A 17,108-nucleotide genomic window follows, 5' to 3' on the forward strand; every position below is an offset into this window, starting at 1 on the left:
CGAACATAAATTTCATGCATGTCACCCTATCCAAATATATTCAATGTCAACCAACATAGACTTATTTTCAGGTGACATTGGGCAAAGTATACACAATTGGCTTCAACTAAATATCTGCAAATAACCTATGCCCTAAGTAATGAAGACACAACAAAAGTGGCATGAGAAGTACATAATTAATTAGAGCACATTCACCCTAAGAACTTACCAAAGGAATAAAGAAAAATCATAGGAGGACTTCCATTCACTTTCATGAGATCAGGGTATATTTATGAGGTAGCCTCAACCGAAATGGTAAGATCATTTACTACTAAGGTTCTTTAATTTTAATAAGAAAATCATTGCTATGTCTAATGACTAGCATTTAATGTTGTTATGACATCTAAAATTAAATATTTGATGCTATCCTAGAACCAACATAAACATGTTACCATTACATTTAATATTACTATTTTTCATCAATTCCTTCTTGCATAAGAGGAAATTGTCCCTAGTTTTCGTTTTAGATGAGAAAGTGCATACTATGGATGTTTATTAGTATAAATTGTATAACTTACAAGTCTCAGGTGATTTTGAGGGCATAGAAATGCCCCTCATGGCATGGACACTTCGTGAAAAGATTGTAGTAAGTTTATATAAGAAATATTTCCAAAACAAAAAGTGTACAACATACTACAATTCTTGCGTGTAATGATTTTTTTTAATTATGATCATAGTATAATAATTGCTCATATTGTATACATATTAATCTAGAATACATATATTAATCTAAATATATATATATATATATATATAAGGTAAAGAGAGAAATTCTAGACCGTATATATACATAGATAGATATCTAAGTGAGACGACGTGGCCCTAGTGGCTAGTGTCCTGTATCCCACATGTGCCAACACATGTTCTCACAAAAAGTAACTCACAGGCTCTAAGAAGGCAACCTATTCATCCTTTTTTCTCATTTTATTTAGCAGGTTGGAGCTCTAAGGTGCCTAATTGTGTAATTGAGGGTTATATCGCAGTGTTGAAGGAAGGTTAAGAAGCCCAATACTTGGTGGGAAACTCATGTGATAGCATGCCCTCTTCTACAGTAGTAAGCCATGACACTCCTCTATTAGAATGTTAGGATACTTCATATTCTTGTTGCAAGAGGACTTGGAGCACATATGGAAATCTTCACAATATGAAGAAGAGCAGACTTGAGCAATATAGGGCAGATAAAATGGTGTTTGTGCACACTAATTACCATCTTATTTATAAGCAAAGGGAAGAGTGGTTGAATGGATAAACGAAGATATGTTATGTGTTTCCTGATGATATAGGGTTTGGATAGCAATGTTGAATTGGCATTAGCCAACTTGGATCTTAATGACCCTGTCACTTTTGATGACAGTGATCTTCTCAAAGCATCATCCTCCACACCAACAAATGCACCAATTGTATTGGATATAGAGGACGAAGAGAAGCAGGAGAAAGGAGGAGAGTGCAATGGCAGTGATACTAATTTTGATGAGTCTAACATGGTGGAGAGCTATTGACAATCACGAGCTATGAGACTCTTCCATCGACAGTTCTAGTATCTACCCTATTTTGTATTTGCCATTGGCATTCCCACCTAGTAATAGTGATTCAATATCTATGTAATACATTTTGTTTTGTGTGTTTTCTTGAAATTTATACTTCAACCCTAGGTCTAGTCTAAGGCTAATCATGCACACACGCTAGGAATCCTCAACCTTCTAGCACTTTGCCCACAAAGAAATAGACAGGAACAAACACATAGCTTACTTGCTAAAGTAGCCCATCTAGATCATGCCTTTCTACACTTTTTGTCCTTGAAACCTAGCAAGTCCTTTTTCCTCCTTTGGATCAGTTGCTCACAAGGTATTTGCTACTCCAAATACACTATATACTCATCCCTAGTACATCTACTTTTCACATTGATCTTGCCCACCAAATCACTATACAATCAGCTCCATATAAGATCAACAACTCATAGTGAATTAGTCCTCTAATCCACTGTATATCAGTGCTAACAATCATCATGACTATACATTAGCCATTAAATGCACACTATTCATAGCTCCTAGATCTTGGCCTTTTTTTCTAGATCTTGATTCCTTATTTCTTTCAGTGATTAGATAGACAATCAATCCTTCTTGTATCTTTGTCTAAGTCTACCAGACCCACGGAACCCATCTTCTAGGCCATTGCTACCATGTTTCAACATGTGATCTACTACAACACTTTGTTCAAACCTTAAGCGCTCTAGATTTGTCCTTCACCACCCTTGATCTGACCCTTGGAACCTCAAATCAGATCCTTGATTTAACAAATCTAACCCTCGGTTTACCAGATCTAACCCCCGGCCCTCCAAAATACGCCCCCTACAAGTCTGCGACCAACCTAACCAACTTATGGCTCTTCTCTCCCTTCTGCATATAGTCTTGAGGAGTCTCGGTCCCTTTCCAACTGGCTTAGAAGCCTTACACTCTACCTGCAATGATAAAACTAGGACTTTGACACTTCTCCAGTACTCAGAATAGAACATGCTTAGGTATTTAACCAACCTTAGCAAACTTGGGCTAGTCGCAATAGCTTTCCACCTTCAATGGGGTCTATGGCCTCATGTACAGAACTTGGTCCTCCTATGGCACACTTAGCACAAGAGGGCTACATCTCTCTTGCACTCATATATGTCTTAGGCCTCTTCTTAGACTCCTTTTATACTTTTCCTTGGGTCACTTAAGATACCTTCTAGATCTAGGGTTTTAGCCTCTTTGACCCTTAGAATATTTAATTAGTTATCTTTTGGTCCTAAACCCAATGCTTGGGTCCAAAACCCCTCTTTTGGGTAAATCGTCTAACAAACAACTTATTGGTGAGCTGACCTCTCTCGAAAACCTTTCGAGCTAACCAAAATCTAACATTCCCTCTTAGGCAGGAAGGTATTTCCTTCATTCTTCCAGCTCCATGACTTTCCACGCATGCTCATGACCATCCTCGCATGAGTCATGACATTCCTTGCTCAGCCATATCCATCCTTGTATGTGCCATGACTTCTTTGTACTTGGCCAAGATTTGCCTTGCATGGTGCATGTATGTGCTCGCATGCAACATGACTTTTCCAGCGTGATCCATGTCAATCGTCGCAGGACCTACAACTTTCCTTGCACCACCATGAATGTTCTCTCATGCTACATGATTGTCCTTACATGGGCTGAAAACTTCTCAATCTCGTTAGAACCTAAATATTCAAACTTCCATGAGGCAATTGACAATTCATTGCAGACTCCCTCTTAGTCTACACAGCCTTCACTAGAACACTCCACTTCCTACACACACTCTAATCCACATGCCTTCAAAGTAGCTCTGATAACATGTTGAAATTTATCCTTAGGCCCTAGGTTTGGTCTAAGGCTAATCATGCACACAAACACACTACGAACCCTCAACCTTCTAGCACTTTGCGTAGTGGAAATCTTTAGTAATGAAATCAATTTCATACACATAGATTTGAGCCCAAAGCACAATTATTTTATTAATCCATTAATAAAAGAATCATGGGGCTTCTGTACCAGGGATCATGGCCCTCGATCACCAATACAACTAGTATACATAGTATACAACATTAGGGCTTGCAGTCTACAACATCATATCTGCAATATGCCTACAAGGAAATAGACAAGAAAAAACACATAGCTTACTTGCTAAAGTAGCCCATCTGGATCAACCTTGTCTACACTTGTTGTCCTTGACACCTGGCAGGTCCTTTTGCCTCCTTTAGATCAGTTTCTCACAAGGTATTTGTTGCTCCAAATACATTGTACACCTAGCCCTAGTAGATTTGCTTCTCACAGTGATCTGGCCCACCAAATCACTGTACAATCAGCACCATATAAGATTAACAATTCACAATGAATTAATCCTCTAATTCATTATATATCAGTTCTTTAACAATAAGCTTGCTCACAGTGATTATGTCCACCATTATGACTATACATTAGCCATTAAGTGCATGTTGTTCATAGCTCCTAGATCTCGACCTTCTTGTCTAGATCTTCATTCCTTATTTCTTTAAGTGATTAGATACACAGTCAGTACTTCTTGGATCTTTGTGCAAATCTACTAGACCCACAGAACCCTTCATCTAGACCATCATTGCCCTATTTCCACATTCGATCTCCTATAACACTTTATTCAAACCTTAAACGCTCTAGATCTATCCTTCAATGCCCTTGATCTGACCCTTGGAACCTCGAATTTGATCCTTGGTTTACTAGATGTAACCCTCGGCCTTCCAAATCTGAAGCTCGGCACCTTTCTCTTAGCAGCATTAGGCCATACTAGGCCTTAACCACCTTGTGCCTTGTTACCCACCACCAATGGGTGACCCCATTTTTTCTCCTAGATTTGTCTTCAATCGACAACCAGCAACCCCAACAACGACTAGTGTAGCCAATATTGTGCCAGATTATCTCCACTCCCTGAGCCATTCATATGACCCCTCGCCCATTTGTCAAAAGTGTATGTTTGAAGGTGGGCTCTCCAATCCTAAAGGTATGTCTTTCATTGTGCAATCTAGTGCTTATGCTTGTTTTTCTTGGGCACACTTGGGTATGGATTATTGGGTGACATGTAAGACCTCATTGGAAATGTTGTATCTTATTAAGAAATTTTTTGTATAGTCAAAAGTGTCATAAAGACCCTCCAAGACCTTGTCAAACAAGTTGACCTACAAGAAGGATCAAGTCGGCCTCATGGGAAACAATTTGACCTCCTAAGAAGCCTATATATAAGAGAACCTCAACTTCATGTAAACACATTCATTCAAGCAAGAAAGCAAGTTCGATCTCCTCAGGAACGAAGTTGGAAAATGACGAAGATCAAATAAAAGAAGAAAGAAAAGCAAGATCAAAGTTTTTGTCCTCCCTCTCTCATGTTAGGGTTTCTAAAGTAGTTGTTAGACTGAAATTGCAGAAGTTGTTGGGGAAGTCGAAGTTACAAAAGAAACTGCTGGGGAAGTGGAAGTTACTGAAGAAGTTGCTAAGGAAGTCGATGTTGCTGAGGAAGTCAAAGTTGTTGCTAGGTCAAAATTGTCGTAAGGTCAAAGTTATGGGAAGTTGTTGGGTCGAAGTTGTTGGGTCGAAGTTACTAGAACTTGTTGGGTCGAAGTTGTTGGAAGTTGTTGGGTCGAAATTGTTGGAAGCTACTAGGTCCAAATAGCTGGAAAAGTTCATCAAGAAGGAGAAGTTCGACTTTGTCTTGGAGGGGTCGTTACAAGGGTCTTAGGCCTTGGAATTCATCATCTGAACATTCTATAAGAAGAGAAGAATTATTGTGGGTTTTCCTCTCAAGAAGAGAGGTTTTGTCCTGCCCTGGCTTGCAGCCTATATTTTGTGTCCTCTTGTCTATTTGATCTTCATGGTTTGGTAGTTGTTTGACTCTAATTGTTTTTAGTCATATATTTTTTATTGTTACCTATTAATAGAATTTATTTAATAATATTTGATTTTAATAAATTAACATCATTAATTAAATATTATTTTTTCAATAAATAGTCATTACATGATATTAGGGTCTCTACATTGCTCTCTATTTAAGCCTTGGCCATGATCTGCCTCTTCATATGGTCCTAATGATGAACCACATTGGTTGGTTTGAAACGCATTAGCAAAAATTGTACTATGTGATTTCTACTGAAAGTTTCTTCTCAAAACATAATAATAATCAAGTGAAAGAAGAAGCTAATCAAGTTAAGTAAAAATATATGACAAACAGTTATCTAAGTAAGAGAAATCACCTAATTTAGTTGCCCCTAGAACATTGGATCCACAAGGCTCTAGTACTCCCCATCCCCTTGTCTGCACATCTATATTGGGCCTGCAATGTTGCCCCAGAGGTTGATGCAGCGAAAAAAAAAAGATAAAATCATATCATGAAAAATATATGACAAACAGTTATCGAAGTAAGAGAAATCACCTAATTTAGTTGCCCCTAGAACATTGGATCCACAAGGCTCTAGTACTCCCCATCCCCTTGTTTGCACATTTAGATTGGGCCTGCAATGTTGCCCCAGAGGTTGATGCAGCTAAAAAAAAAGATAAAAGCATATCATGGCCGCATACAAAAGGAAATAATACCACAAAATGCAAAATATGGCTAGGACAGTAAAATTTAGCACGTGCGCAAATGCCAAACATGAGCTCTAGCCCTTATCATTATGGCCATCACCCTGGTTCCTAGGGCCCCTATGAGTGCCCCCTGCATCATTAAAGAACCCATGCATGTCCTTAAGACCCCTGTGCCCCAATCCACCTCATCATTATCCACATGACACCTACCACTTGAAGGATGTACCTTGGATATGCCCTTCCCTTTAGGGGTTGGGAAAACCTAATACGGTTGTTTATTAACCACTCCTACCTAGGGAGGTAGCACCATTACATGCTCATAGCCCTAAATTTGGAAGGGCTTTGTACCTGAAGGGAAGGAGACACATTGGATTTTATACAGGATTGGCAGGTTGTTTCATCATGGGTTGGGCAACTTAACTAGGGCCCAAGCCCACCGAAGGATCATATTGACACTTGTAGGGGATGTGTTGAGAGCCATCAGACTCTATCTTGTGATTTAGAATTGTCTCATCTTATGGGCACCCTCAACACTTTCAACAACTTGTTCATTGCCCCACCCACATTGTATGTGAGATAATGCACTTGGAACAGCAATACCCCCAGCTGGCTTAGAAGTATATACATGGTTTCGCAGTTGATCTGAGGCCCAGTGGAGGTTTGTCTCATCCTTGAGACATGGGAGGGTAAGCACCATATTTCATGCCCTCATTTGGAGCAATCTACAAGCTTCTTTTCATCAGGAGACCCATGAGACGCCCCAGAGCCACTTTGGAGCACCACATGACCATTTGCACATAGATTAAGGGGCCAACCCCTTGTACATTATTCATGAAGCCCTCTCCTTAATTATGGCACCTTGAGGACTCATCTTGGCCTTCCAACATCCCTTCTAGACCATGTTTTCATCATTTTGGCTCACTTATGGATGGCTTCTTCATCACTTTAAGAGCTACTTCGCGGGTTTGTCACCAAGGACATGTTATTTACACATTATTTTATGATTGTAGGGGCTATTAGGCTAATTCAAATTAGATTAGAGGATCACATAAATAAAGGTGACTCTCATTTGTGAGAGCATCATCATCACTTTTTGGATCTATTCTCTTGTCAAATTTCACACTCCTTCTTGGATCTCATTTGTAGATCTCTTGATGCATTTCGATATAATTTGGGAGCTGCAATTTTTGTTCTTTCTTGGAGCTACTTCTTGTTCTATGGTTGGATATATCTCTTGTCATCTTGTAAGTGTTATTTTTATTGAAGATCTCTCTTGAAGAATGTCTAATGTGTGGAATTGTTGCAATTAATGAATGCCTTTTGTGCCCTAGTTTTATTGAATGTCATTGTAAAGTTTATTTGATTGGCAATTGCACATGTTACTCATTGTTTGGCAATAAATGAATGTTCCAAGTGGATGAGATTCGTTCTTCTTCCATGAAAATCCATAGATCTTGGGTGGGTAATTGTTGAAGAGTGTTTGCTAGGGCATCATTCATTGACCTCCTTGAAAACGATTTTGGCAAAATTTTAAATCATCACAGACTCCATGGCCAAAGGATTAGGCACTAATCCAAGTAAAATTGATGATCACCCTATTCTTCCCTTTCTTTTTCTCTCTTCAAAAATTTTCAGCCCCTTTCCTAGGCAGCCAACTAGGGCTCCCTCAGAATTTCTTCAGAGCAAGATTTTGGAAAAACTAATTGGATAGAAACCTGTGTTGGTGTCCTCTAGAGGTTCACAAAGTTTGGTGGAATTCTCACGGTCAGTTTTTAAGAAAACTCAAGCCCTAGTTGCATCTTTGGAAGCCCATCTTGAAAATCTTGGTTGGTGGTCTTATTTGAGGGTCATTTGCACATGGCATTCAAAGAAATTGATCTTTCTTGACCCTTTCCCTATCCTATCTTGATCGAGTGAGCACAGTGGAGGAACTCCTCCCGTGATTACTCATAAACCCTAGGTCTCACATAAGCTCCTTTGTAGGTCTCTCTAGTGAAGCAAAAATCCTCTTTCAAGTGGCAACTTATCTCGTAACACTTCTAGAGAGGTCCAACATCACATTTGGAATCTTGATTCTAAGCATACTTATCTCCATTGTTGGTTCTCGAACCCTAGATCTTGACTTCCACCTTAGGTCTTTCTTGGAGAGCCCTTACTCCATCAAGCCATGATTGAGTCTCTCCTTGAATGGGTTGTGGGAATCGCTCAATATCTTGTCATTGATCCCATCATTCCAAGTGATTTCCTTCTTACTAGGACTCCTCCCATCAATGAAAATTCGTAAAAAGCAAGGGACACTGACTGAGGTGACAATGGGTCTGTGTGCCATTGTTGTCATCTAGTCTAGTAGTTGTGCCATATGTTCCCCTCCTAGGGACCCTACTAGATTATGCAGCAACATGGCCTTCACTAACCCACACTAGGCTACTAATCTATGCCTCGGCCTTCATCTCAAGGCCTCAGCTCTCCAAAGTGTAGCCTATACAAGCCTACAACCAACCTAACCAGTCTACAGCTCTTCTCTCCCTTTTGCATATAGTCTTGAGGAGTCTCAGCCCCTTTCCAGCTACCTTAGAAGCCTTACACTCTACCTGCAACGAGAAAACTTGGGCTTCGCCACTTCTCCAATACTCGAAATATAACACGATTAGGTCTCTAACTTGTCTTAGCAAACTTGGGCTGCTCACATTAGCTTTCCACCTTCATTAGGGTTTGTGGCCTCATGAACAGAACTCGGTCCTCCTATGGCACACTGAGCACAAGAGGGCTACATCTCTCTTGCACTCAAATGTGTCTTAGGCCTCTTCTTAGACTCTGTTTATACTTTTCCTTGGTCACTTAGGATGCCTTCTAGATCTAGAGTTTTAGCCTCTTTGACCCTTAGAATATTTAATTAGTTTTCTTTTGGTCCTAAACCCATTGTTTGGGTCCAAAACCCTTCTTTTGGGTAAATCGCCCAAAAAACAACTTATTGGTGGGTTATCCTCTCTCGGAAATACCCTCTGAGCTAGACAAAATTTAACATGTTTGTCATTAGATTATCATTGATGTAGCACTAGTAAGTACTAAGTACTAAGTAGGTACTAGGGACTAAGTGTGTGATTCATTTTGTATCATGTAAATATCCTAGCTTCTAAACAAAATTTGAATCTTCATGTCTATACTTCATTTTTGTATGTGTAATTTCACTAATTTTGTCATTTTTTTATAATATATATATAATTGTGTCTTGTTTATAGGGTTGTCGTATCTTGTGTCAAACACTCATAAGTTTGTGTCTTCCATGTCCTATGTCATTGTGTCTTGTGACTTAGATATGTATGTATGCATGGATGCAAATTTTAGTGTCATATCCAAATGTATATCATCCTTCTTTTTTAGATTGTTATATCGATATCCAAATGTGTCCAAAACATATTTGTATCCTAGTAAACTTGAATTTTAGAAAGATATAAAATCGGATTCCTCAATTCTCAAGAAGAAATCCAAATGCAAATTGTGATGCATCCATCTCTACCTCAAATGTTATTGCAAGTCAAGAAGAGAAAGCACCAATACGCTACAAAAATTGATATAAATTGATTAAGATGAAGACCAATGTGATAAAAATGATGAATGAACCTTTTCTAAAAAGTCCATACCTCTTACTGGGATGTGGCCTACCCAGATCAATGGAATTATGGATTGAAAAAACCCGGAAATCTATGGAAACATAGATTTGTATGCCTGTGGAAATGGGTTCTTTGCTTTCCTATTCAAGTGTAAAGAAGACAGAGGCATCATTTTTCGCAATGGCAATACTTTTTTTGGTGCTCATGGAATGTATCTGAACTCCTGGTCTCTAGATTTCGACCCAGACAATGATATACCTTCAGCGGTGTTGGTTTGGGTCAAATTACCAAGACTCTCTTTATCTTGCTGGAGTGATAACTGCATAAGAGTGATTGGAAACGGTTTAGGCAGATATCTTGACAGCATTGAACCCAGGGGTCATCAGTCTGCTTGTGCCAAGATATGTGCTGAAGTTGACCTAGAAAAAAAGTTGCCCACGAAAATTAATTTCACTCAAGGTACATGGAGTCATTGTCGGGCCTTGGACTACAAACAACTTCCCTTCAAGTGTATGATCTGCCACGAATATAGTAACTTCGCCAGGGCCTGCAAAAAAGTGCAAGCAGAAAGCGGGGAAGGTGAAAATGAAAATTCAGAAGAGCAGTGACAAACACAAAAAAAGGAGGGAACAAAGGAAAGGCAACTGCAAGGAAAAAGTTAAAACCAATCATCCCCCAAAAAATGGCATCCACATCGGCAAACCCCTTTAGGATTCAATCTCAGGAAGCAATCATGCATGAAGCAACAAAAGGCACAGCAGGGAAAGGTAATACCAAGGTGGAGAATGAAGAGATGGATGAGAAGGGGGAAATGCGAGAACCAGAGAATGAAGAAGAAAGGCCCCATGGAGGCAAGGAACAACCAGTTCTAAAAGATATTCAAAAAAAATTAGACTCAGAAACAGTATTCATAACTCAAGAACCTCAGCAAAATGATGAAACTCCAGGATCAGTAAAGAACAAAGGGGCAGAATATGGCAAAGTATTTATAAGAAAAGCAACAAAAAAAAAAATGAGTTGGGAAGATGAACTCAACAGTCAGGAAACTAAAAGCAACAAAAAAGGTCAAGGGAGACCATCTAAGAAAGCAACAAGAGAAGCCAAAGCATAACAAAATAAAAAACTGGGATGCCAACTTCAAATAACTAAAGTTGTAAAATCAGCAAGAGTCTTGGAACATGAGCAAGAGAAGACAGGTGGAGGTAAAAAATCCAACCCTCCTAGAAATGAATAAAAGTTGTATCTTGGAAAATAATGGGATTGGGAAACCCTGCAAAATCCCTATCGGTCAAAGACCTAGTTAATCAAGAAAAGTCGCAGATACTTCTACTGCAAGAAACAAATTTAGAAGGAAAAGAAGCTCTGGAATATGCAAAGAAATTTTGGAGAGATTACGCTAGAGTGGCTTGAGTCTCTTGTGGCGCAACAGGAGGTTTAGGTACTTTCTGGACTGATTCTTTGTTTTCATTAAAAGATTGCAAGAAGTAGCAGTACTGGATAGAAATTGTGCATGAAAGGAATGATTCGAAGGAAAGAATCCCCATTATAAATGTATATGCCCGTGTCTTGTATAGAGAAAAAAGCGATTTCCGGGATTCTTTCATTGTATTAAAAGATTTTCAATGGCATTTAGATAGTATTGTTGGCAGAAACTTCAATACTATCCTTTATTCCTTTGAAAAGCGTGGAGGTAATATTTTCAGGGACCCCTTTCGTAAAGGAATGCAGGATCTAGTTAGTGAATGGGATCTTCTTGATATCATGCCTAAAAAAGGAAAACACACTTGGAACAACAAGCGGATTGTATAAAGGAACATAGTACTACATCTGGATAGATTCCTATTATATAGTAAATGGATGATCAAAGGAAACGATTGTGCATCCTCAATATTAGCCCAAGGCAATTCAAATCACCAGCCAATTTCGCTAGAGATAGAAACCATGGAGAATCTGGGACCAAATACTTTCAGATACAACCCAATATGGCCAATCGAAGGAGGAGTGGTTGATATAATCAAGCAGTCTTACACAACCCATGTTAAAGGATCCCCTTCTTTTGTTTGGGAAAAAAAGTTGCAATCAATTAAAAAGGCTTTGCATCTTTGGCCGAAAGAGAAATATATTCCCCCAGGCCAGAAAAAGAATGAAGTAATCCAGCAACTGGAGCAGCACCAAATTGTGATATAAATCTCCCAGGTGGAGGAGTGGCACATTCGAAAAGAAAAGGAGTTATCCCAAAAATTCCATTCTCTAAACAGGCAGGAAGAAGAGTATTGCAGATTCAAATCGCAGAATACCTGGTTAAAAGATGGAGACCAGAATACATCTTTTTTCATAAACAGACCAAGGCTAGAGAATTGTGAAACCATGTTACTGAGATTGCTCCTGAAGGTAAGCCTACAATTTCTTTCTTTGCTGATATAAAAGAGGAAGCCTTTTCACATTTTCAATCTCTTTAAAGATTTAGATACAGAGTCAGATGATGCAAAGGAATTTTTATCATGTGTTCATGCAATAGTGTCTGAGCAAGAAAATCGGCATCTACTCCAACCAATCAAGGAAGAAGAAGTGATTGAGGCAATCTGGTCTCTTGTGCCTGACAAAGCCCCCGGACCATACAGTTTCTCAATCATCTTTTATAGCCTTTTTGGCCTCTAATCAAGAAAGATTTGGTGAGGATGTTGAAACGTTCAAGAGATAAGGACAAACTGGGGGGAGGTATAAATTCGTCCTTCCTGGCTTTGATCCCCAAGGAATCTAAACCTGCGAATATTTCAAGGTTCAGGCCCATTTCTTTGTGCAACACAGCTTATAAAATCCAAACTAAAGTAATAGGAAATCGTCTGAAGTCCATAATGGCAGTACTTATCTCAGAGAATCAGGGTGCCTTCATGCAACAGTGGCACATATGGCCAATGCCTTTGATCAAGTTCGGCACTCCTTTCTCTTTTTAACTATAGAAAAAATGGGATTTTCTCAGAGTTCATTAAATCGATTAAAGCCTGTATAGGAGCTCCTTGGATAGCTCCTTTAGTAAATGGAAGACCAAGTCACTTCTTTGTGGCATGGACGATCATGTGAACCACTCTCAAACATCCTGAAGCAATTAATGGTAATGTTAAAATTTAAGTACAAGTTGACATTTTACTTTGAGAATTTAACATTCCCATTGATTGCCAACATTACTATGGTTAAGTTAGGATTTTTGTTTAGGTTGAGGGTTTAGGAGTTAGGTTTTTACTGCACGACCAGCTCAAGATGAGACTCGTCACTTCAGACCAATTTGGAACCAAACCGGTAAAAACGAGTTCACGGGTTTGACTAGTTTCAGTTCAAACCAGTCCAGTTTTTAAGACTGATCTTACATTTAATTTGTCATGACTCAAAAGTAAATGCAAATGAACCATAACACATTTAGTCATATAAACACAACTCGAGAAAATTCCTAGTGTAGTCATGACGATACCTCTGTTGCAACATCTCGAGGAGGATGATCAAATTCCATATCATCTGGAATGAAACGCAAGTCTAGAACATTTGAAGTCCTTTCAAACTCCACTCCATCGCATGCTTTGTAAAGGTAACCTGAGGTTCCAGAACTATCACACTCAATAACAGCAAAGTAATACCTGTTAAACACCAAACACATTATACACGGATTAATCGTTGTTCTATCCATTTTAATTCTAGTTAGAAGGCATATAACAAAAAGGATAGCCCCTACAACTCACATTCACAAAGCAAATGTGAATACAAAATATGTAAAATGTGCACGTCAATATCATAAAAAATAATAAACATAAAATTTATATCATATTGATCTTAAAAGATTATATTGTTGTGATGTATATTCACATGTTCATTAAAAGAATTCCTGGTAACTTTATCAGCACAAGGAAACATAAGAAATACTATCAGCACAAGGAAACATAAGAAATACACTTCTATAAACTTCAGTACAATGGCAGCGTAAAAATTTCATGAAATATTAGTCTGTGAGGTGGATAGAATTTATTTCAAATGATGTCTGTAAAACTCAATGGTTAACCATTACGTGTACAGGAAAGTTCTTAGACATATATGTGTTAGAATAATTATGCAAATTTCAATATACTATTAGACTTGAACCATATTGGTTCAATTGGATCTATGGTAATTAATAATTAGAATCAAGTATTAATGACTTGCAAAAATATAAAGTAAGAGTAGTCATCTATGGCATCAATGGCAAATTCCACAGGAATAGTGTATATTATTCTTCTCCCATTCTCATAATGGGAGCACTTATACACCTCGATGCAATGTACAACACCAACATGTAGAAGATCAGAGAGTATTGTCGCATCTTGGATATTGATGCCAAATATGGTGATTAATTATTTGCTTAGTTTGCGATAATAATATAGTTACAATTGGTTAATGCCATGAATATTCAACTGTGAATCAAGTATTAATGACTTGCAAAAATATAAAGTAAGAGTAGTCATCTATGGCATCAATGGCAAATTCCACAGGAATAGTGTATATTATTCTTCTCCCATTCTCATAATGGGAGCACTTATACACCTCGATGCAATGTACAACACCAACATGTAGAAGATCAGAGAGTATTGTCACATCTTGGATATTGATGCCAAATATGGTGATTAATTATTTGCTTAGTTTGCGATAATAATATAGTTACAATTGGTTAATGCCATGAATATTCAACTGTGAGCTTTGTTCAATGTTCCACCAAGTTTCCAGAACACGAGCAGAGAGATGCATCCAAAGGATATGGAGAGCACCATCCAAATTCTAGGAAACATGGTAGGAGATGTCGAGATCTCCAACATAAGGGACCCCACCCAAAATTCTAAAAGATTTAAATTAGAATATATGAAACTTGAAATACAAATGACAAATTGTTAAAAATTTATAGTTGCGCCAAGAGGCACTCTACAGCCAAGTATGGGGGAGATGTTGTAATGACATGTTGTAGTGAAACATTACATCAAAACATAATAATAATAAAACATAATGTCAGCTCAATTGAAAAAGTAATAAAGTCACAATAAAATTAATAAGTCGATTCAATTCAATTTGTTATATTGTAAAAAAAAAAATATTAATAAAGTGACAAACAATTTATGTGGGAAAAAGATTCATAATATGCATATTACATTAAAAGAAATGTAAATAATAATGACTCATATTCAAAACCATGATATTTCAGAACTTCATGTTTAATTTAATTAATAATAATATAATTAGAAATAAGAATGTTTTATACATAGAGATGTGAAATATATATAAAATATAAATAGTAGTTATAAATTATGATCCATTTTACCATATAAATTGAAATAATGATGATTCATATTTGTAACCATTATATTTCAAAACTTATTTAAATTTAATTAATAAACATATAAAATCTTGAAACTTACAATACTCTCTCTCTATCTCCTTCTATATATATAATGAATGCTATGCATTAGTGTCGCAAAAATCAGCGAAAAATTGGCAACATTGCAATCTTTTCCAGTTGCCGAAAATCTTCCAAGTAAAAATCGCAATTTTTTGCACTTTGAAAAAGTCGCAACTTTTTCAAAAAAACATGCCACGACCTTAAAAATTGTTGGGTGAGCAAGGCCACAGGGTTTCAAAAGGAATTTGGGTTCTTATTTTTGTAATTTTACTTTGTTATTGTTGGAGAAAATAGGGGAAGAGCTTTGGTGTGATTTTCAAGCAAGGATTGAGGACCAAACAGCCATTATCATCACCAACAAAAAAATTTGTGAATCAAAGATCATTTGCCAAATCAGTCAAAGAGACGTCACTTCTTCCATTCACAGGTATGTTCTTATATACCCCTATGTTAATGATTTTTTCCATACATTCAGGCATATGCTTGCTTGCCTCTTTGCCTACCAACATTTTCCTCCTTTTTTTGTCATTTACTACGATTTTCATGCCCATAAACCAATGCAAGGATTTTTTCCATATTTGAAGAGCAAGCTTGAATTTTTGTTTTTAACCTTTTTAAGCACCCTGTTATTGCCATTTTTCATTGCAAATAATGTAATTAAAGTTTATCAAAAATTGACTTTTTAAATGAGGAGGTTGTTATTTGTTGTGAAGTGGGGGTTTAATGCCATTTTTGTCTTTATGGTGCCCTAGTACTGAATTTTGAAGTTGTTCATTAAACACTTTCACTGCAAAAATGCCAAAGCTCTTGGACCCATTTTGGCAATATGGGTTGTTGAAGTATGTAACTAGGTTCGGTCTTCACAAATATAAAATATACTCTTGATTCTTGTATATTGTACAAAGAACGAAAAAATATTATTATTATTTTTGTAGCATGAGTTTCATGCTCAAGGTCAATTTTAATGATATGTCAAGCACCCATTGAGTGCTTCTAGGGTTTGTCACAAAGTCAAGAAGTCAAATGAGTCATTGTCATATATAAAAGACCCCATTGGGCATCTTGTATTATGTAAAAGTGTTTATGTAAGTCAAACAAGTGCCAAAAGACTCCCTCCAAGACAAGTCGGCCTAAGCAGAGGACAGTCGGCCTACAAACAGTGACAAGTTGGCCTCATAAGGGCTATTTGACCTCCACAAGAAACATATATATACAAAGTGTTCGACCTCATGGAAAGGGCATCCAAGTAGTTCGTTGAAGCTCAAGGAAGGCAAGGAATACCTAGCGAAGATGAGGAGAACTAAAGGAAGAAGGAAGCAGAGTTCTAAGACTGTTTTTGGGCATCATCCTTCACACGTGTGAAATTAGGGTTTCAAACATGTTGCAGCAAGAACAAAAATTACAGTGACCATTAGGAGCCGACGTTTGGGACTCAAAATAATTAGTATGAAGGCCGAGTAGCTAAGCAGAAAGAAGATCCTCAGACGAAGAAGAAAAGAGACCTATTATACCATATTTCCCTCACACATACAAGCTAGGGTTTCTGTCATAAGGGCTGAAATTGTAGTCAGAATTGCAAGTCTGAGACTTTTGGTCAAAGGAGAAAGTTGCAACAGCTAGATGGCAGTTTGACTTAGGTTGACTTTGTGAGAAGCAGGTTCATCAAGAAGAGATTTGACTTGGTCTTAGAGGAGTCTTTGTCAAGAGTCGTAGGTCTTGGAATTCATCATTTGAAGATTCTATAATAAAAGAAGAATTCTTGTGGGTTTTCCTCTAAAGAGGAGCTAGTAGCCTACATTTTGTGTCCTCTGGTCTCGTTGATCTTCATTGTTTGGTAGTTGTGTGATGATAAAAGAACACTATAGTAATCAAGATAAGAAGAAGTTAACTACAAGTACATCAAGTTAAGTAAAGGAACATCACAAGCAGTTATCAAAGTAAGAGAAATCACCC

General features: G+C 37.6%; 1 protein-coding gene across 1 annotated transcript in view; it reads right to left on the bottom strand.

Annotated features, from left to right (window-relative positions):
- LOC149179350 (uncharacterized) overlaps positions 1-17,108 on the bottom strand; it is a 215,912-nt gene that overhangs the window by 75,266 nt on the left and 123,538 nt on the right. The window contains 1 exon segment of the mRNA XM_089420610.1: positions 13,212-13,374. Coding sequence (XP_089276736.1) covers positions 13,212-13,374 — 163 coding nt within the window.

This window comes from Pinus tabuliformis, chromosome 4_1, assembly GCF_031772625.1.
Source record: "Pinus tabuliformis cultivar Carrire ecotype Pingquan chromosome 4_1, CPIR1, whole genome shotgun sequence".
In the NCBI taxonomy this organism is placed as follows: domain Eukaryota; kingdom Viridiplantae; phylum Streptophyta; class Pinopsida; order Pinales; family Pinaceae; genus Pinus; species Pinus tabuliformis.